Consider the following 23,222-nt stretch of genomic DNA (forward strand, 5'->3'; position numbering starts at 1 on the left):
AGGAATGAGAATTCTTACCTTGAAAACAAAATCGAATGTGATGAATAGAGAAGTAAAAATTTAAGGATTCTCTGTTGAGAGTATTTGATAGAAAAGGAGGTGACAAATAGGTTTTGAGAGTAAAATTTAGCAGAAGAGATTATTAGGGTATATATATATTTCAAGAGTTCTATTAGGTGTAGAATGGGTTAAGAGTTATTATTGAACTGGGTTGTTCAAATTGCAGATATATATTTAATTTCAAAAAATATATATATATTTTTTTTATAAATATATTGAATTATTGTTAACTAATTAAAATAAAATAATAATAAATAATAATTGTATATGGGTTTTCACATACTTCCCCCCTTAAAAAAATTCGGTCCCCGAATTTGGATAGACAAAAATTCTAACCTGAAGAATCAAATAAATGAGGATATTTGGCTCGCATTTCAGATTCTGCCTCCCATGTGGCCTCACTACTTGAGTGATTATGCCACAAGACTTTGACCAAAGCCACTTTCTTAGATCGGAGTTTCCTAATTTGTCGATCTAAAATCTTTACTGGTTGCTCCTCATATGACATATCATCCCTAAATTGCATGGTTTGAGGTTGTAAAATATGAGATGGATCTGGTACATACTTCCTAAGCATAGAAATATGAAAAACTGGATGTACATGTGCAAAACCAGGTGGAAGGGCTAAACGGTAAGCAACTGCTCCAATTCTCTCCAAAATTTCAAATGGACCAACAAAACGAGGGCTAAGCTTCCCTTTCTTCCCAAACCTCATGATTCCTTTCATAGGGGAAACTCTCAGAAATACATGATCACCAATCATAAATTCTACATCTTTACGCTTAGGATCAGCATAACTTCTCTGTCGACTTTGAGCAGTCAAAAGTCGATCACGAATTAGTCGAACCTTCTCTGAAGTTAATTGTATCAACTCTGGTCTAGTAAGCCTTCTTTCTCCAACTTCTTCCCAACAAACCGGTGACCTACACTTTCGACCATATAATGCCTCATATGGAGCCATCTCTATACTTGCCTGATAACTGTTATTGTAAGCAAACTCCACTAAAGGCAAATGATGATCCCAACAGCCACCAAAATCCATAACGCACGCACGAAGCATATCCTCTAATGTCTGTATGGTCCTTTCTGACTGTCCATCCGTCTGAGGGTGAAAAGCAGTACTAAAGTCTACTCGTGTTCCTAAAGCTTCTTGGAATTTCTTCCAAAATCGAGAAGTAAACTGAGTACCACGATCAGAGACAATGGAAACTGGAACTCCATGAAGACTAACAATCTTATTTATATACAACTGTGCAAGTTTAGCAAAGTCATATGTAGTCTTCACAGGAAGGAAATGAGCAGATTTTGTCAATCTGTCCACTATCACCCAGATTGCATTGTAACCACCTCGTGTACTAGGTAAACCCACAACAAAGTCCATGGCAATATGCTCCCACTTCCACTCGGGAATAGGCAATGGCTGAAGTAACCTAGATGGTCTCGATGTTCGCCTTAACTCGCCGACAAGTCAAACATTTAGCAACAAAGTCGCAACATCCTCTTCATGCCACCCCACCAATAATGTTCCCTTAAATCACGGTACATCTTAGTTGAACTCGTGTACTGTGTAAAGGTAATGGTGTGCCTCCTCCATGATTTCTCTTCTCAACTCATCAACATTGGGGACACAAAGTCTAGTGCCATAACGAAGAACTCCATCATCATTCAACATGAATCCTTGAGCTTGGCCTTGATGAATATTATTTATAATCTCACACAGCTGAGAATCCCTCTTTTGAGCCGCCTTAATTCGATCAATCAAGATAGGCCTAACTCGAAAATGTGCTAAGAATGATCCAGCTATGATTTCAAACTCTACTCCCTGATCTAGCAACTCATGTAATTTACCAATCAAAGGCCTCATCTTGGTAGATATATGGGCTAAACTACCAGAAGACTTCCTGCTTAGAGCATCAGCCACTACATTAGCTTTTCCAGGATGATACTGTATGGTGCAATCATAATCCTTTAACAATTCTACCCATCTCCTTTGCCTAAGATTAAGATCACGTTGGTCAAAAATGTATTTGAGACTTTTGTGGTCAGTGAAGATTTCACAAGTCTCACCATACAGATAGTGCCTCCAGATTTTCAAAGCAAAAATTACTGCAGCCATTTCCAAATCATGAGTTGGATAATTCTGCTCGTGTCTTTTCAACTGACGAGAAGCATATGCAATAACCCGTCCATGCTGCATCAAAACACATCCTAAACCAATCCTAGAAGCATCACAATATACTACATAACCCCCTGATCCAGATGGAAGGGTTAACATCGTGTCAGAGTTAAACGAGTCTTAAGCTCCTGAAAACTTTTTTCACAAGCCTCAGACCACTGAAATTTCACATTCTTTTGTGTCAACTTAGTTAAAGGTGCTGCAATACGAGAGAAATCTTGAACAAACCGTCTATAATACCCTGCTAAACCCAAGAAACTACGAATCTCTGACACAGTCGTGGGTCTAGGCCAATGAAGCACTGCCTCAACTTTCTTCTTATCAACGCACACCCCATCCTTAGATACTGTATGGCCTAGGAAAGCCACATTATCTAACCAAAACTCACATTTTGAGAACTTGGCATATAGCTTGTGTTCTCGTAAGGTCTGAAGGACAATTCTCAAATGCTGTTCATGCTCCTCCTTACTCTTTGAGTACACTAGAATGTCATCGATGAATACTATAACAAATTGATCTAAGAAAGGCTTGAAAACTCTGTTCATGAGATCCATAAAAGCGGCCGGAGCATTGGTAAGACCAAAAGACATTACAAGAAATTCATAGTGTCCATACCTAGTCCTAAAGGCTGTCTTAAGTATGTCTTCTTTCTTGACCCTCAATTGATGATACCCAGATCGAAGATCTATCTTGGAAAAATACTTTGCACCTTGAAGTTGGTCAAACAGGTCATCTATGCGTGGAAGAGGATACTTATTACGCACAGTTACCTTATTCAATTGCCTATAATCAATGCACATTCTCAAAGACCCATCCTTCTGCCGGACCAATAACACAGGAGCACCCCAGGGAGAAACACTAGGGCGAATAAACCCCTTATCTAGTAGGTCCTGTAGTTGCTCCTTCAACTCCTTAAGTTCTGCGGGTGCCATACGATAATTTGGCATATATATGGGCTCTGTTCCAGGAACTAAGTCTATACCAAACTCTACATCTCTCTCTGGGGGTAAACCCGATAAATCTTCTGTTAACACATCAGAAACTCTTTAACCATCGCAACTTTCTCCAAACCTGCACCTTCTACCAACATCTCTAACATAAGCTAGATATCCTTTACACCTCTTTCGCAATAATCGTCTAGCACTCACTACAGAGATAAGATTACTAGAGGCCATACTGCGATCTCCCTGAAATTGAAATTCTGCCTCCCCAGGAATTTTAAAGAGTACAACTTTATTATGACAATCCAATGAAACGTGATAAGTGGCTAACCAATCCATGCCTAAAATCACATCAAACTCAAACATATCCAAAGAAACAAGATCTGCAGCTAATTCCCTATCTCCAATGTGAACTATACATCCCCTATACACCATATCAGTGTCTATTGCATCCCCCATAGGTGTTGATACAGATAAAGGATACTCTAACAAAGTAGGTGGTGTACTAAATCTCATGGAAAAGTATGGAGAAACAAAGGAATGACTGGAACCAGGATCAAACAGTACTCTAGCATCAAATGAGCAAATAGGAAGTGTACCTGTCACTACTGCATTAGATGCCTGAGCATCCTGCTGAGTCAAAGCAAAAACTCTAGCTTGACCTCTACCACCAGATGTCTGTCCCTGAGTTTGAGCAAATCCTCTACCACCAGAACCTCTACCACCATGTCCACGACCACCAAAACCCTGATTTCTACCACTATACTGTGAAACTGGTTGAACCTGAGAGGGAGCAGAATGTGTTGCTTGACCAGCACCCTGAGTTGTCTCACTAGTAGGACAGTCCTGTCTACGGTGTCCCAGCTGTCCACAACCAAAGCATGCTCCAGTGACCCAATGACAAGTGCCCTTATGTGGCTTACCACAATGATGACAAAGAGTGGTAATAGGCTCAGTGCTAATCTGGTTATACCGAGCATTCCCTGCATGTGTCCTCTGCTCACGTCCCTGACCAACTCCAGATTGATGTGCCCTATTGCCAATCAGACCGAGAACCCCGCTTATTATCACGATAAGAACCACGATGACTCGTCCTCTGTTAAATTGATTACCTTGACTATCTTTCTTAAATCGCTTATACTGCCGCGAGCCCAACGTTCATCATCATACATCTCCATCTGTCTAGCCCGATCAACCACCTCCTCATATTTAGGTAGTCGTAAAGGAGCCACACGATCAATTAGCCTGTCTCGTAAGCCCCTTTCAAACCTACGAGCCTTCTTCTCCTCATTTGGAATCAAGTGTTTACCAAAACGGGATAATTTTGTAAACTTCATCTCATACTCTGTAACTGTCATTTTACCTTGCTTCAAGGTTTCAAACTCCAAGGCCTTAGCCTCTTGAACACTAGGAGGGAGAAATCGCTCCAAGAAGAGAGAGTGAAATTCAGGCCAGAGGATAGAACCTTCAGGTCTCCCATTCTTCTTAGAGATATACCACTCACGAGCAACTCCCTTAAGCTGATTTCCTGCCAACATCACCATCCTAGCACTACTGCAACCCATAGTGTCATAACACCTCTCCATGTCATCTAGAAAATCTAAGGGATCAGCTAATGCATCCTCTCCAGTGAACTCCTTTGGTCTTAGCTTGAGAAAATCTGTAGAGTCAAGGAATCGAGCCCTATCCTGAGCTGGTGCTAAAGTAGAGCCAACCACTGGTTGTTGTGGTTGAGTTGTAAGGTACTCAGCTATAGTATTAATAAAGACGATTCACCGCATGTAATCCATGACCAGATGCACAAGAACTTGACCAAATTTCTAGGTGCTTGAGCTGCAGTAGCTAATTGGAATGGTTGTGCCCCAGTCTTAGCCATAGGCGTCTGTTCAGATGTCTGATTAATAGTTTGAGGTGGTACCTCCCCTGTTGGATCAAGGTTTACACCATTAAGACCCTTGGCCTTAGTTCTCCTCTTACGTCTAACAGACCCAAGCACCTATTCATTTTAATAAACAAGCATTAAATTTGAAAATGTGAGCCAAATTAGGATAGGTTAAAAAAAGTACGAAGGACGCAGATATCTGAAGCAATGATAAACTGAAAAGACGTTAAGGATCCTATGCTCCGCAAGTTTACTAGACCTCAACCGAGCTCTGATACCAACTTTGTCACGACCCAAAATTTTGAACCGTGACCGGCGCATAATTTAAGTATTCTTAAATCATGCAAGCCTTATCAGAGTATCTTGAATGAATATATTGTCACTTACTAATCCCAAAAATAGACAAAATCCAAATAAACAAAATGCTGAATAAACATAATAAATATCCCATAGGTAAACTGCGGAGTCTCTACAGATTTCAATAAAAACTTAAACTGTTCAATAAACCAAACTAATTATTAGCCCGAGAAAACACGAATTCGGGCATACCATGAGAATAAATCAAAGTTGTCCCTCTCCGTAAAATTGATCAATATTTGGATCACCGAATTCTACCGATCCAAATGCAGATATGCAGAGAAAACGTGGTTTGAGCTAGATGCTCAGTGAATGATAATTATAGCACACCACGGAATAGGAACAGGCAGACGCTTGATTAATTTCACAATAAATTTTCTATTCAATAAAAATCATGCTCATGCTGTCAAAATCATTAATAAAATAATTTCATAAAACATATATATAAAATAAATTCATTCAATAAAAATTTTTATGGTACAGTGCACCAGGGTGATGATACCCCACATCACCAAAGGTCAGATGGTAAGCGCGCTACCAGATATCAGATACTTTCCTCCTCCTTCACAGATATCAATGCATATGATACTAATGCAACCATAAACTGCAATGATGCATGACTCAACAATGCAACCTAATACCGTGATAGTCCACACGGCGGGGCCAGATAACAGAAACAGATACTGGGCACAGGTACCAATTCAAAACAGAAAATCAATTTGTACAAATCAATCAAAATCAATAAAAAATTTCAGATATCAAATAATAACTGATAGTGCAATTCCAATAGTGTATTTCAATAATTTCAGAGAGTCAAATAAATCAAATCAATCTCAAATCAATTCAATAAAATCAAATCAATCTCAAATCAATTCAATAAAATCAAATCAATCTCAAATAAATTCAGTAACACATCGGTAAATTTTATAGTCAAATATCAATCAATATAAATACATTAAAGGCCTGTTCCCAGAATCCTAATGGGTCTAATGCAGAGATAGTTGGCAAAATCAATTATTTAATCAAAATCGAAATAAAATTTAATAATAAAATAAAACTATAGAAAATCACATATAAAATCATTGTTAAAATATTGATTTAAAATTTCATTTAATAACAAACTTAATGCTAAGAAATTTTAAAAGGGACAAAAACGATGCCATGTACTATAATTACCACTCACCTGGAACCTCCAAGACAATAGTTATTTTCAATGAAAGAGAGACAATTTCAACTGACTGACTGAATATTTGAATCTCCTACATATCCAAAATATAAAATAAAAATATTAAATAATAATAAAATAAAATAACTTTTATATATATATATATATATATATATATATATATATATATATATGAACAGGGATACGGACGGGACGCAGCGCTTCCAAAAACAAATATATATATATATATATATATATATATATATATATATATATATATATATATATATATATATATATATATATATATATATATATATATGAACAGGGACGCAGACGGGACGCGACAATTGTTATGTGAACAGGGATGCTTCCAAAAACAAATATATATATATATATATATATATATATATATATATATATGAACAGGGACGCAGACGGGACGCGACAATTGTTATGTGAACAGGGACGCTTCCAAAAACAAATATATATATATATATAATAATTAATTATTATCTAATAATAATTATGATCAATCCAATTTAATATTAATGATCGAAAATAAATTTTTTTTTTTTAGAGTAGTTGTAACAGATCAAGAAAATAAAATAAAATTAAATTCACCAATTATTGAATAAGGAATGAGAATTCTTACCTTGAAAACAAAATCGAATGTGATGAATAGAGAAGTAAAAATTTAAGGATTCTCTGTTGAGAGTATTTGATAGAAAAGGAGGTGACAAATAGGTTTTGAGAGTAAAATTTAGCAGAAGAGATTATTAGGGTATATATATATTTCAAGAGTTCTATTAGGTGTAGAATGGGCTAAGAGTTATTATTGAACTGGGTTGTTCAAATTGCAGATATATATTTAATTTCAAAAATAATATATATATATCTAAAAATAAATAAGCAGACCATCAAATAAAAGTATATATATTTTTTTTATAAATATATTGAATTATTGTTAACTAATTAAAATAAAATAATAATAAATAATAATTGTATATGGGTTTTCACATTAAATAATGTACAACCGCCATAACCCATACTTAGTAATTTGTTATAGGAAAGTAATTATGAAGTACATTATAAAAATGATTTGTTTATTTTATACGCGCTTAATGTTTATGTTATTAAAATTTACATCACTTAATTATTATGCCAAGTGGGAAAATGTAAGATTTTGTCAAGTAATTAATATTACATATGAACCAAAATCAATTCCTTTAATGTTACCAAATATTAATTGATATTTATTTTAATTAATATAAATCCTAATTGTACAATGATTACCCTAATTAAAATAAATCATAATTTTAATTGTATAAGGATACTTGATGGACATATCATATTAAGTCTTTGATATATATATATAAGCTAGTCCTCTCTCTACCCATAATATTACACACATTATCTTTCATAAAGTCAGAGATATTAGGGTCATCTCAAGAAAATCTTCCGTCGCTAAAGTCTTGTATGTAGATTAAGAAGAATGTGTAAATTAAAAAGAGTCAAAGAGAAAGAAATTGTAACACCCCAAAATTTTAAATTTTATGAGCATTTTTGGTATTTTAATTTTATTTAAATTTTAGGAATTTTTTTGAGATTTTTCGGATTTTAAAAATCGGGTTCGATTTTTCGAAAATATAAACTTTAATGATTTTTAAAAATTTATTTAAAGACCACATGGCAAAACTAAAAATATATTTGGAGTCTACGTATTTTTCTGAGTTTTCTGGAATTTTTCAGAATTTTTGGACCTCGTTTTCGGTCCCGAGGCAGAGTAAAAATTTAAAATTTTATATTCTGAATCGAACCCGCCAAATCAAACCGGACCGGATCGGACCGGTCGAATCGGACCGGCCTTTTTCCTTCTTCCCTTTTTCTTCCCCGCGCGCGTCGTTCCCTCTCCCTTTTCTCTCTCGTTTCTCTCTCCTCCCCACCCACCCCACGGCCACCACCGCCCACCAAAGAACCGGGGCCACCGCCACCCTCCCAAATGGCCGGCCGCTAAACGGCCGGAAAACGCACACGAACGCTGCAAGGCGCTCGACTTCCTACCAAATCCGGCCGATCCGGCCACCAATTGGACAGGGTCTTGTGTCCAAAATCATCTACTCGGCGAGAGCTTTCCATAGACACCAAGAACACCGAAATCCATCGAGCGGATTGTCCGATTTTTGCTCGGGAAGATTTTAGCCCATTTCGACTTTTAGGCTAGATTTCTCGAAAACCGTGAATCCCACGAGAAAACCGAGGCCACCAGCACGCTCCACTCGTCGAGAGCTTCGTAACGACATAAATTTCGAATTTTTCCGACACCATTTTTCGGTGGGTCCCACGAAACTTCGCAGTATTTTTCCGAGCATTAAATGAGCTTAGAAAATTCTGAAAAATTTATGTACTAACCCCCGTGTTATGGGCTTCGTGTAGGTATCCTCGATTCGTGGAAATTCGACAGTTGACCGGGTCTGCAAATTTTGGGCCAGACAGACCCGTTACCGGAAAAGTCTCCAAATTGGACCGAGGTTTTGGCTAGCCCCCCATTGTCAGACGTCCCGAGTGCGTCCCTGAAGTCGGAATCGGCAAAGGTAAACCCGAACCTTGCTTTTTCGTAATTTTCTAGTACTTAAATAGGATTAAAAATCCATAAAATATTCGTGGTAGCTTAGAAAATTACGATTCTTTTTGCAATAGCTTAGTAATATTGCTAAGGACCGCGGGGCAAAGTTTTATAATTTTTAGAGCTTGTTTGGGCAGTTTTTGCAAAAATGATCAATAATAAGGACTAAATTGAAATTTTGCGTATTGTGATGGATGACTGATTTGATGGGCCCAGGAGGGGCTGTGTGATGTGATTGAGTTGTGGGCATATGGATTGTGAATATAGAAGTGTGTTTTGAGCTCTTTTGCAGGTTGGGTAGGTCCTAGGTATAGGGGAGACTCTGCCGGATTTTCGGCACGACTTAGGACGTAATTGGTCTTTTTCTTTGTTTGTATTGAGTCAGATTGTATTAAATAATTGTAATATAATTGTCAGGTGACCCGGGACAGCCTTCTTCCTCCGCCCAGCCACCTCAGTGACCATCGTCAAGTCTGTGAGTAGAATATTAATTTTAATTGTAATTTCGATATTATTATATGTTCAAGCATGCCCATGCATCACTTATATGCATATATTTATGTAGTTAAACTCTAGGCACGATTTATGTTGCATTCATAACTGTTGATGTGCCATGGTTGTTGTTGTGGTAATTTGGAGCGGCAGCGTGCGTTGGCGTGCGTGTGATGGTGTGGACTATGGATGATCCAGGCGATCACGGCTTGAGTAATTCGCTGGGACCCGATCCTTCGAGGGGTAGTCACGGCTTGAGTAATTCGCTGGGACCCTCGATTTGGTTATTAAGTGGAAGTCCGAGCTTGAGTAATTCAGGCACCAAAGTTGGATTTAAGAGAGTCAGATAGGATCAGCTCCCATATGTTATGATTGATACTACAGGGTGTGTGAGTGCTCCAAATTACCTTTTTGATGTTATGATGTGAAAATGTTGTTGATGTTACATTTCACTCTACAGGGTGCATTAGTTCTAGATAGTTATAGAGATTATGGTTAAAATTGATATTTTACTCTCTGAGTCGAACGCTCACTCCTGTTCAATATTTTTTTCAGGCTACAGGAGGATTTTATTTTGGTTAACCTGCTTTTCTCCCTCGCAGGTCAATTATTACTGTTTGTATAAACTTGTTAAATCTTAGAATTTCCGCATGTGTTAGAAATGTTTATTTGATTTGGGTCTGTAAACTAAATTATTATTTTTGAACCTGTAAACTTAATATGCTATGCATGTTTGATGGATTGGATGAGGGAGCTGAGCTCCCATTTATTATTATGTTGATGAGTATGTGGAGGGTGAGCTGAGCTCCCCAATTGACTATATATTGTGTTTACAGGTCGGGTGAGTCGAAAACTCCCCGTTGGTAAGTCCATTTTATGGTCGGACTCTGTCCGTTTGTTTTCTTGATATTGGGCCCAAATGGGCCTTAGAGTTGGGTTAATGAACAGTTAGGCTTACTACGGGCCTCGGGGGCTTTAGGCTGGCCCAGGTCCTAGTGCCGGTCCGGCCCATAGGTTGGGTCGTGACAGAAATCAGTTTGTTGAATTAAAGGGTCTCTCTCAATTACTATTATGACTCAAGTAAAACTTAAGAAGGGTTCGCATCAAGTACGCTTTCTAGATCTGTGAAAGTTTATAAATTCAAGATCCATTATTAGGGTGATAGTTGAATCTTACATTTATGATTTATATTATATTTATGATTGTTATAATCTATTAAGATTAATTTTACAATTATTTTTGATTGAAATCTTATTCCATTCTATTATTTTAGCATAGATTTCTTATGTGTTTGAGATGTGATGTTGATTTCCACTGCCGGTGGAGCTCAACTGCTGGTCATCACGGTGAGTTCCTACAGATTGGCGAGGTGGCCGATGAATCAATTTTTTATTCAATGTAGTTGATTTAATTTAATAAAGAAATAGTTGAAAGAAAATCATCATAAGCCCACATAATAGGAGCACACAAGGCTGATCGAATAGAGGTCCAATGCTTGGGATTTGGCTGGGCCTATCTTCTTTCTGCTCAACTGATAGGTGGGGCAGTTGAAGCCTTGATTGAAGGCCTCTCTCATTCATTCCAAAACTAGTTTCATCTTCATCAGCAGCAATTCTTTTTTTTCATTGTCCTCCACAGAAATCTTCCTTCGAGTCTTCACTCTTCAGTGTTTAACTCTCTTTTTTTTTCTTTCTTTCTTTTTCCAACAGAAAATGATAACAAATACTAAACCCTATTTTAAAAGTTGTCATCAAAAAATATAAATTAATATGATGTTTACACAATGTAGAAATCGATATGTACTTAGCAAATGTAATTATGATGACAAGGTTGAATAGCAATGGAAAGCTTAACTTTAAATAAAAATTTCATGGTCAAAAAAGAAAATGAGAAAGTTGAGAACAATTATAATAATCCAATCCAAACGCATACTTGGAAAAGAAAAAGAAAAAAATCCAAACACTTAAGGATAGGAGGAGGACAATGGGTTTAGGAATCCATCATGTGACTATGTTTTGTCTCTTTGAATGACAAATCCAGTGCCTTTCCTCCCATTTTATTTATCTATTTAATTATCAGAACTGGAATACATCATGATTAATAAAAAATATAGTAAAATTCATTAATTAATTCCTTTTTGTAATAATATATATATAGGAAGGTTAACTATCTAAAAACACTCGTCGCTTTTTAATGAAAAGAGAAGGAAACAAATAGGATATGATGCATTTTATCTGTAATAATTAGCCATTAAACAGAAGGATCCTCCCTCCTTAAAAATGTGCCCTTGGCTAAGCCACTTAATTATGTAATTTCTCATAGCTTTACAAAGAATTCTAAAATTATATAAATAATTAATATTATTTTAACTAAAATTCCATTTCATATATATATATATATATATATATATAATACTTTATTTTTTAAATAAACACATGGAATAAAAATTATATTCATGTACATAGTCCATATTAAAATTCATTAGTCTAGATAACCTTTGAAATATTTCTCTGATTAAGGAAAAAAAAAAAAAATATATATATATATATGTATATGTTGGGTCCTCATGTAAGAGGAGAATATCAATGATAAAATTTAATATTTAAAAGAAAATTAGATAAAAGAACTTTAATTTATTATAATGCAGTGGGTATCTATTTAAGTTGCCATAGCTATAACTTGGTTAGCAAGTCCTTTTACAGTACCTAAATTAAGTGGTAAGGGCTGGCCATACATAATGCGATGCAGTTGAAAACTTTGATATCTAGACTTGGAATAATATGTCATATTTCATGGAAAGACAGTTTCCCTAGTCTAATTTGGCCACTGGGGGACTCACCTCTCCATCGGATATCCATTGGGAACCCATTCGTCATTCATGCTAGCCTATGCTACATCCTACATACAATACAACGCATTCTTTTCAATATATACATATAAGAAGCATCGATCGAGCACAATAACTATGATCGATATCTACTGATTATATTTCGCACTTAACTTTATAGGTGAAATTGGCATCTTCTCCAGCAAAATTTACTCGATTTATATTTTAGAAATCATATGTATTTTGACAAGTTCATATTTACAGGCGGACTCAAGATTTACCAATGCAGATGATGTAAAACTCTGAATAGTAAAAGACAAATTCTATATCACTTCCTTAATGTGCAACCTCCAATTTGCGAGAGTGGGAAACCATGGTCATGGAGAATAATGCTTTGCTTTCTTGTAGTCAGTAGGAGACCCCACTAATTAATCTCTATATCCTAAAGAATAATCCATGCTCAATCCCCTTATATATATAGATCAGATGATCTCTATCTACGAATCCCAAGGAGCGTTATGAACATGGCCAACTGGTAGCATATGATATTCCATGTTTATAGGTACAGTAACTGTCACGACCCAACCTATGGGCCGGACCGGCACTAGGACCTGGGCCAGCCTAAAGCCCCCGAGGCCCGTAGTAAGCCTTAACTGTTCATTTACCCAATTCTAAGGCCCATTGGGCCCAAATTCAAGAAACCAAACGGACAGAGTCCGGCCATAAAATGGACTTTCCAACGGGGAGTTTTTGACTCACCCGACCTGTAAACACAATAAATACTCAATTGGGGAGCTCAGCTCACCCTCCACATACTCATCAACATAAAATAAATGGGAGCTCAGCTCCCTCATCCAATCCATCAACATGCATAACATATTTAAGTTTACAGGTCCAACATGATAAAAATATTACAGACCAAAGTCAAATAAATACTGCTAACACATGCGGAAATTCTAGGAGTAATTAAAATTACACAAACATGGATAAACAACCTGCGAAGGATAAAAGCAGGTTAACCCAGAATAAAATATCCTCCTGTGGCCTGTAAAAATTTTTGAACAGGAGTGAGCGTTCGACTCAGAGAGTAAAATATCAATCTTAACTATAATCTCTATAACTATCTGAAACTAATGCAACCTGTAGAGTGAAATGCAACATTAACATCATATTCACATCATAGCATCAAAAAGGTAATTTGGAGCACTCACGCACCCTGTAGCATCAATCATAATATATTGGGAGCTGATCCCCTGTACAGCTCTCTTAAATCCAACCTGGTGCCAGCGAAGAACTCAAGCCGGACTTTCGCAATAAACCAAATCGAGGGTCCCAAATAAGAACTCAAGCCGTGACTACCCCTCGAAGGAACGTCCCAATGAAGAACTCAAGCCGTGACGACCCCGTCCTATCCATAGTCCACACCACATCACACGCACGCTAACGCACGCACACTGCTCCAAATTACCACAACAACACTCATGGCACATTAACAGTTATGAATGCAACATAAATCGTGCCTAGAGTTTAACTACATAAATATATTCATATAAGTGATGCATGGGCATCTTGCCGTCAACATATAATAATATCGAAATTATAATTAAAATTAATATTTTACTCACGGACTTGACGACAAATTACCGTGGCGGTGGCGGAGGAAGAAGGTCTGTCCGGCTCACGACAATTACATTACATCTAATTAATACAATCGACTCAATACAAACAAAGAAAAGACCAATTACGCCCTAAGTCGTGCGAAAATCCGCAGAGTCTCCCTATACCTAGGACCTACCCAACTCGCAAAAGGGCTAAAAACGCACTTCTATATTCACAATCCATATATCAACAGTTCAATCATATCACACAGCCCCTCCCGCCCATCAAATCAATTATCCATCATAATACGCAAAATTTCAATTTAGTCCTTATAATTGATCATTCTTGCAAAAACTGCCCAAACAAACTCTAAAAATTATAAAACTTTGCCCCGCTGTCCTTAGCAATATTACTAAACTATTGCAAAAAGAATCATAATTTTCTGAGCTACCACGAATATTTTACAGATTTTTAATCCTATTTAAGCACTAGAAAATTACGAAAAACAAGGTTCGGTTTACCTTTGCCGATTCCGACCTCGGACGCGCCGACGTCGACAATGGGGTAGGCAAAATCTCGCCCAATTCGGAGACTTTTCCTGAACGGTGCATTCGCCGAATTTCGCAGACCGGTCAACTGTCGAATTTCCGCGAATTGAGAATACCTACACGAAGCCCATAACACGGGGGTTAGTACATAAATTTTTCAGAATTTTCTAAGCTCATTTAATGCTCTAAAAACACCGCGAAGTTCCGTGGGACCCACCAAAAACGTTGTCGGAAAATTTTGAAATTAATATCCCGCCAAGCTCGCCGAGTGGAGCGTGCTGGTAGCCTCGGTTTTCTCGTGGGATTCACGGTTTTCGAGAAATCTAGCCCAAAAGTCGAAATGGGCGAAAATCTTCCCGAGCAAAAATCGGACAATCCGCTCGATGGATTTCGGCGTTCTTGGTGTCTATGGAAAGCTCTCGCCGAGTAGATGATTTTAGACACAAGACCCGGTCCAATCGGTGGCCGGATCGGCCGGATTTGGCCGGAGAAACTGGAGCGACGCGCGCGCGCAGGGGAGAGGAGGAGAGAGAAAAGAAAGAGGAAAGAGAGAGACGCGCGCGGGAGAAGAAAAAGGAAAGGGAGCCGGTTCGATTCGACCGGTCCGGTCCGGTTCGATTCGGCCGGTTCGATTCGAAATACAAAATTTTGAATTTTTACTCTGCCTCGGGACCGAAAACGAGGTCCAAAAATTCCGAAAAAATTCCAGAAAATTCAGAAAAATACGTAGACTCCAAATATATTTTTAGTTTTGCCACGTGGTCTTTAAATTAATTTTTAAAAATCATCATAGTTTATATTTTCGAAAATCGAACCCGATTTTTTAAAATCAAAATTCCTAAAATTTAAATAAAATTTAAATATCAAAAATACTTATAATTAATAAAATTTTGGGGTGTTACATTCTTCCCCCTTACGTAAAAATTCGCCCTCGAATTTTTTTACACAAGGCGTAATAAAGTACATGATTATACATTGAACAAGTAAGGGTACTTGCTACGCATGTCCCGCTCGACTCAGTGCACTCTTCCACTGATTGACTCCTCCACAAAACCTTGACCATAGGGATCTGTTTGGATCTCAGCTGTCTCACTTGGTAGTCCACTATGGCTACAGGCTGCTCCTCAAATGTCAAGTTCTCTTTAGCTCTATCACATCCTGCAAAGACATGAGAAGGATCGGGAATGTATTTCCTGAGCATGGAGATGTGAAACACGGGATGAACGTGAGAAAGGTTGGGTGGTAGCTCCAACCGGTAGGCAACTGCTCCAACTCTATCAGTAACCTCAAAAGGTCCAATATACCGAGGTGGCAACTTGCCCTTCTTTCCAAATCTCATGACTCCCTTCATTGGAGAAACCTTCAGGAATACATAGTCGCCCACTACAAACTCCACATCCCTCCGTCTGGGGTCTGCATAACTCTTCTGTCTGCTGAAAGCTGTCTTCAGTCGTTCCCTGATTAAAGGAACTACCTCTGAAGTGTACTGCACTAGGTCTACATCATGCACCTTCGCTTCCCCCATTTCTGTCCAACACAGAGGAGACCTACACTTTCTTCCATATAGTGCCTCATAGGGTGCCATCCCTATGCTGGAGTGATAACTGTTGTTGTAGGCAAACTCCACCAAAGCTAGCTGCTCATCCCATTGACCTCCAAAATCCAAGACACTCATGCGGAGCATGTCTTCCAGTGTTTGGATTGTCCTTTCGGACTGCCCGTCTGTCTGAGGGTGGAAAGCCGTACTGAAGTTCAACTGTGTGCCAAGTGCCTCCTGCAACTTTCTCCAAAACCGAGAAGTGAACTGGGGCCCTCTATCAGATATTATGGAAGCCGGAATTCCATGCAATCTGACTATTTCTCGAATGTAGAGCCGGGCATACTGTGCCACAGAGTATGTAGTCTTTACAGGTAAGAAGTGAGCTGATTTGGTCAAGCGGTCCACAATTACCCATATCGAATCATATCCTCGCGTGGTACGAGGCAACCCAGTCACAAAATCCATAGTGATCATTTCCCACTTCCATTCTGGGATAGGGAGCTCTTGCAGCTTCCCTGACGGTCTCTGGTGTTCAAACTTCACCTTCTGACAAGTCAAGCACTTGGACACAAAGTCTGCTATGTCTCTCTTCATGCCATTCCACCAATAGCTATCTTTCACATCATGGTACATCTTGGTGGAACCTGGGTGGATACTGTACAGTGTGTAGTGTGCCTCTTGCATGATTTCATTCCTGAGATTGTCCACATCGGGCACACATATTCTAGAACCTTGCACTAGGGCGCCATCATTGGCAAATCCAAACTCACCACCTTCACCTTGCTGTACTTTTTCTACGATCTTCATCAATTGTTGGTCTCTGTGCTGGGAAACTCTAACTCTGTCCCTCAAGTCTGGCCTCACTGAAAAGTGAGCCAACAATACCCCCTCATCTGAAAGATCTAGGATTAAACCTTGATCCATCAACTCATGTACCTCCTGAATCAGTGGTCTCTTTTCTGCTGAAATGTGCGCCAAACTACCAGAAGATTTTCTGCTCAAAGCATCTGCTACAACATTGGCCTTCCCAGGGTGGTACTGGATGGTGCAATCATAGTCTTCGTAAGCTCCATCCATCTCCTCTGTCTCAAATTTAAACCCTCTGTTGGAAGATGTACTTCAAACTCTTGTGGTCGGTGTATATCTCGCACACTTCACCATACAGGTAGTGTCTCCAGATTTTTAGTGCAAAGACTACAGCCGCCATTTCCAAATCATGGGTGGGGTAGTTCTGCTCATGCCTCTTCAGCTGCCTTGAAGCATAAGCCACTACCTTTCCATTCTGCATCAAAACACACCCTAGGCCAACTCTGGAGGCGTCACAATACACGGTGTATCCTTCACCACTCACAGGTAGTGTCAACACAGGGGCAGTGGTTAGACACTCCTTGAGCTTCTGGAAACTCTCCTCACAGTCATCTGTCCAAATGAATGGAACATTCTTCCTAGTCAATTTAGTTAGGGGAGCCGCTATCCTGGAGAAATCTTGCACAAAACGCCTGTAGTAGCCAGCTAAACCCAGAAAACTTCGCACCTCAGTGACTGTTGTAGGCCTAAGCCAATCGATTCTGACTTCAATTTTCTTGGGATCCACTTGAATGCCATCACTAGAAACCACATGTCCCAAGAATGAGATGCTTTCTAGCCAAAATTCACATTTTGAAAATTTGGCATATAGCTGGTGCTCCCTCAAAGTCTGCAACACTTTTCTCAAGTGCCACACGTGTTCTTCCTCGGTCCGAGAGTATACCAGAATGTCATCAATGAATACGATGACAAAACGGTCCAAAAATGGCTTGAACACCCTGTTCATCAAGTCCATGAAGGCTGCTGGTGCATTAGTGAGTCCAAAAGACATCACCAAGAACTCATAATGACCATACCTTGTCCTGAAAGCCGTTTTGGACACGTCCTCATCCCTGATTCTCAACTGATGGTAGCCTGATCGCAGGTCTATCTTGGAAAAGAATCTAGCCCCTTGGAGCTGATCAAATAGATCATCGATCCGAGGAAGTGGATACTTGTTCTTCACAGTCACTTTGTTCAGCTGTCTATAGTCAATACACAACCTCAACGACCCATCCTTCTTTCTCACGAATAGAACAGGAGCACCCCAGGGTGAAGTGCTCGGACGTATGAAACCCTTGTCCAAAAGCTCCTGTAGTTGCTCCTTCAGCTCTTTCAGTTCTGCTGGTGCCATCCTGTAAGGTGGCATTGAAATGGGGTTTGTACCCGGCACAACATCGATGCAAAACTCTATTTCCCTTCCTGGTGGCAACCCTGGAAGCTCCTCTGGGAAGACATCCATATATTCTCTGACAACAGGAACATTTTCCATGCTGACACCTTTCTACGGATGTATCTCTCACCAATGCCAAATACCCTTGGCATCCACGCCTCAACATTTTCCTAGCACTAATTGCCGACCAAGTTATATGGAGCTACGCTCCTGTCACCATCAAAGCTAAACTCTTCCACACCAGGTATGTGGAAGTACACCTTTTTGTTCCTGCAGTCTAAGGTGGCGTAATGAGTTGCCAACCAATCCATCCCCAAAATTACATCAAAATCCATTACTGGTAAAGGAACCAAGTCTGCTGGGAGGATCTTTCCATCCACTACTCTTGGGCTACCGGAAAAACCATATCTACCTCTATGTTGTCACTAAGTGGGGTAGCTACAGACAAAGGGCATTCTAAAGTGGCGGTGGTTTCTACCCAATCTCATGGCAAATACAGGGAGACAAATGAGTGCGTAGCACCGGATCTATTAAAACACGAGCCTCATAAGAATGTACTGAAGAATACCGCCACAAGCTGCGTTTGAGGCTCGAGCATCTGGTGGGTCGGGGTGAAAACCCGAGCTTGACCCTACCCCGAGTGGCGTAACCACATCGACTCTTACCTCTGATCCGCCTCCATATCCACGCCCCTTGTCCTCGCCTGGCACCGAATCGATCGCCGCCATGTGGGAAGCACCGGATACATACCGGGCGAGGAACGTTGGCATGTAACCCTGTGACCCCATCTGTGGCTCACTGAAAACGGGGCATTCCCTAGCAAAGTGACCTGGTTGGCCACACCTGAAGCACACTCCTGATCCCATCAAACAAGGTCCTGAATGCCCTCTTCCACATTGTGCACAAGGTGCCAAAGAGGATCCTGATCCAGACCCAGAACTACTGTACCCTGAACTCTGACCACTGCTGGATCCGTACCCTGGTCTGAATCCTCGAGGTTTATGCCTAAATCCACTTTTCTTATTTCTACTCTTTCCTCTGTAATTACTCTGGCCACCACTGTCCTGAGTACCCATGGGAGGGACACCTGAGGAACCTTCTGCTTTGTTCTTCTTTGCTCTTCCGCTGTCATCCGCAGCGTAACTGATCTCTATCTGTCTGGCTCGGTCAACCACCACGTCAAAAGACTGATCAGACATCATGGCCAGGTTCGCATACCTCCTGTCCAGCCCCTTTAAGAACCTCTTCACTTTCATAGTTTCTGTAGCAACAGCTGTAGGGGCATATGTGCTCTATTCGAAACTCAGAGCATATTCATCTCTGCATCGCCATTCTGTCTTAAGGCCTCAAAGCCCACTGCTTTACGATCTCTGTAGCTTTACGCACAAATCGATTGATGAAAAGTTCTACAACCGAGCCCATGACAAACCCTCCATCCGGTAACACGTAGTCATTCATCCATTGCCTAGGCATAGGCCCCATGACATCTTTGTACACACTCTATCGATCTTCTATCACCAATCAGAGTTCTGCTCCCGCTGCGAGAATCTAAAACCGATATGCGTCATCTGACACATCAAAAATACCAGGCACCAACTTATTGAAGTTTACAATCTGTTTGTAAGGTTCTTCTCTTGGTGCGGTGAACTGCTGCTGCAGTGGGGGGCGGACCATATATTGAGCCATCATGTCGATAGTTCTCTGTAACCCAGCTAGGGTAGCTGCCATTGGGTCCATGGAACCCTGTGCCATAAAGGACTGATCCTGTACTGGGGGTGGCTGCTCCTCTACTTGAGCAGCTCTAGGCCTCCTACCCCGCCTCCTTGGGGCAGGTGCCTCATCCTGTGCTGACACCTCGTCAGGCACATTTGGTTCTGGTGCAGTGGCAGCTCTCCTGCTTCTACGCATTTTCCTGAAATTCAGCAGCATTAGCCCACAAAATTCAAAACTGCACATTACATAGCTCTATAGACTCATATTTACACACAATATATGAAGCAGAAACTAGAAGCAAAGACGACAATGCAAGACGAATGTGGACCCTAATTTTCCGCATGTGACTCCTAGTAGACTTTTCCCAACACTTAGACAAATTTTCCCTAAGAATCTGGAGCCTAAGCTCTGATACCACATTTGTCACGACCCAACCTATGGGCCGGACCGGCACTAGGACCTGGGCCAGCCTAAAGCCCCCGAGGCCCGTAGTAAGCCTTAACTGTTCATTTACCCAATTCTAAGGCCCATTGGGCCCAAATTCAAGAAAACAAACGGACAGAGTCCGGACATAAAATGGACTTTCCAACGGGGAGTTTTTGACTCACCCGACCTGTAAACACAATAAATACTCAATTGGGGAGCTCAGCTCACCCTCCACATACTCATCAACATAAAATAAATGGGAGCTCAGCTCCCTCATCCAATCCATCAACATGCATAACATATTTAAGTTTACAGGTCCAACATGATAAAAATATTACAGACCAAATTCAAATAAATACTGCTAACACATGCGGAAATTCTAGGAGTAATTAAAATTACACAAACATGGATAAACAACCTGCGAAGGATAAAAGCAGGTTAACCCAGAATAAAATATCCTCCTGTGGCCTGTAAAAATTTTTGAACAGGAGTGAGCGTTCGACTCAGAGAGTAAAATATCAATCTTAACTATAATCTCTATAACTATCTGAAACTAATGCAACCTGTAGAGTGAAATGCAACATTAACATCATATTCACATCATAGCATCAAAAAGGTAATTTGGAGCACTCACGCACCCTGTAGCATCAATCATAATATATTGGGAGCTGATCCCCTGTACAGCTCTCTTAAATCCAACCTGGTGCCAGCGAAGAACTCAAGCCGGACTTTCGCTTAATAAACCAAATCGAGGGTCCCAGCGAAGAACTCAAGCGTGACTACCCCTCGAAGGAACGGGTCCCAGAAGAACTCAAGCGTGACTACCCCGTCCTATCCATAGTCCACACCACATCACACGCACGCTAACGCGCACGCCTGCTGCTCCAAATTACCACAACAACACTCATGGCACATTATGATTATGAATGCAACATAACTCTTGCCTAGAGTTTAAATACATAAATATATGCATATAAGTGATGCATGGGAATTCTGAACTAATAATAATATCGAAATTATAATTAAAATTAATATTTTACTCACAGACTTTACGACAAATTACTTGTGGCGGTGGCGGAGGAAGAAAGGCATCGGCTCACCTGACAATTACAATACATATAAATAATACAATCTGACTAAATACAAACCAAGAAAAATAACAATTACTTCCTAAGTCGTGAAGAAAATCCGTCAGATTATCCCATATACCTAGTAACTAACCAACATGCAAAATGGCTAAAAAGCACTTCTATATTCACAATCCATATATCAACAGTTCAATCATATCACACAGCCCCTCCTGGGCCCATCAAATCAATTATCCATCACAATACGCAAAATTTCAATTTAGTCCTTATTATTGATCATTTTTGCAAAAGCGCCCAAACAAGCTCTAAAAATTATAAAATTTTGCCCGCGGTCCTTAGCAATATTACTAAGCTATTGCAAAAGAATCGTAATTTTCTAAGCTACCACGAATATTTTACGGATTTTTAATCCTATTTAAGCACTAGAAAATTACGAAAAACAAGGTTGGGTTTACCTTTGCCGATTCCGACCTCGGGGACGCTCTCGGGACGTCTGACAATGGGGGGGTAGGCAAAATCTCGGCCCAATTCGGAGACTTTTCCAGTGCAGTGCATGCCGAATTTATGAACGGTCAACTATCGAATTTCCGCGTTGAGAATACCTACACGAAGCCCATAACACGGGGTTAGTACATAAATTTTCAGAATTTTCTAAGCTCATTTAATGCTCGGAAAAACAACTGCGAAGTTCCGTGGGACCCACCAAAACGTTGTCGGAAAATTTTGAAATTAATATCCCATGAAGCTCTCGTCAGTGGAGCGTGCTGGTAGCCTCGGTTTTCGTGGGATTCACGGTTTTTGAAATCTAGCCCAAAAGTCGAAATGGGCTAAAATCTTCCCGAGCAAAAATCGGACAAACCGCTCGATGGATTTCGGCGTTCTTGGTGTCTATGGAAAGCTCTCGCCGAGTAGATGATTTTAGACATAAGACCCGGTCCAATCGGTGGCCGGATCGGCCGGATTTGGCCGGAGAAACTGGAGCGACGCGCGAGGAGGAGGAGAGAGAAAGAAAGAGAAAAGAGAGAGACGCGCGCGGGAGAAGAAAAAGGAAAGGGAGCCGGTTCGATTCGACCGGTCCGATCGGTCCGGTTCGATTCGGCCGGTTCGATTCGAAATACAAAATTTTGAATTTTTACTGCCTCGGAGAAAGCGAGGTCCAAAAATTCCGAAAAAATTCCAGAAAATTCAGAAAAATACGTAGACTCCAAATATATTTTTAGTTTTGCCACGTGGTCTTTAAATTAATTTTTAAAAATCATCAAAGTTTATATTTTCGGAAAATCGAACCCGATTTTTTTAAAATCCGAAAAATTCCTAAAATTTAAATAAAATTTAAATATCAAAAATACTCATAATTAATAAAATTTTGGGGTGTTACAGTAACCTATAAGCTGCAGCCTGCTAATCCAATGATCACATAATTAGTAACCTACATGTTAACAGTTTATAGGTGCATTTCAATTTTTTTTAATTGTTTTTTTTTAAATAATTATTATCATAATTTAAATCTCAATTTTAATTTATTTTTAGTTATTATTATTAA

At 39.6% G+C, this 23,222-nt stretch overlaps 1 protein-coding gene across 1 annotated transcript; it reads right to left on the bottom strand.

Annotated features, from left to right (window-relative positions):
* Window positions 1-361: 361 nt before the first annotated feature.
* Window positions 362-19,651, bottom strand: LOC131180027 (uncharacterized). Its single transcript, XM_058147612.1, has 4 exons — window positions 19,324-19,651; window positions 4,258-4,927; window positions 3,355-4,210; window positions 362-1,516 (listed from the first exon to the last, which is right to left on the bottom strand). Exons 1-4 carry the CDS (start codon window positions 19,649-19,651, stop codon window positions 392-394), a joined length of 2,979 nt encoding a protein of 992 aa, XP_058003595.1. The 3' UTR covers window positions 362-391.
* Window positions 19,652-23,222: the final 3,571 nt, after the last annotated feature.

This window comes from Hevea brasiliensis, chromosome 5, assembly GCF_030052815.1.
Source record: "Hevea brasiliensis isolate MT/VB/25A 57/8 chromosome 5, ASM3005281v1, whole genome shotgun sequence".
In the NCBI taxonomy this organism is placed as follows: Eukaryota; Viridiplantae; Streptophyta; class Magnoliopsida; order Malpighiales; family Euphorbiaceae; genus Hevea; species Hevea brasiliensis.

What these genes read in the sequence shown, in the direction of transcription:
- LOC131180027 (XM_058147612.1), bottom strand. Translation starts at nt 19,651, where the DNA reads ATGTCTGATCAGTCTTTTGACGTGGTGGTTGACCGAGCCAGACAGATA. An exon ending in ACAGAGGACGAGTCATCGTG is followed by an intron (nt 4,211 to 4,257) that starts GTTCTTATCGTG and finishes GATTGGCAATAG; the next exon opens with GGCACATCAATCTGGAGTTG. An exon ending in GACGATTATTGCGAAAGAGG is followed by an intron (nt 1,517 to 3,354) that starts TGTAAAGGATAT and finishes CTTGTCGGCGAG; the next exon opens with TTAAGGCGAACATCGAGACC.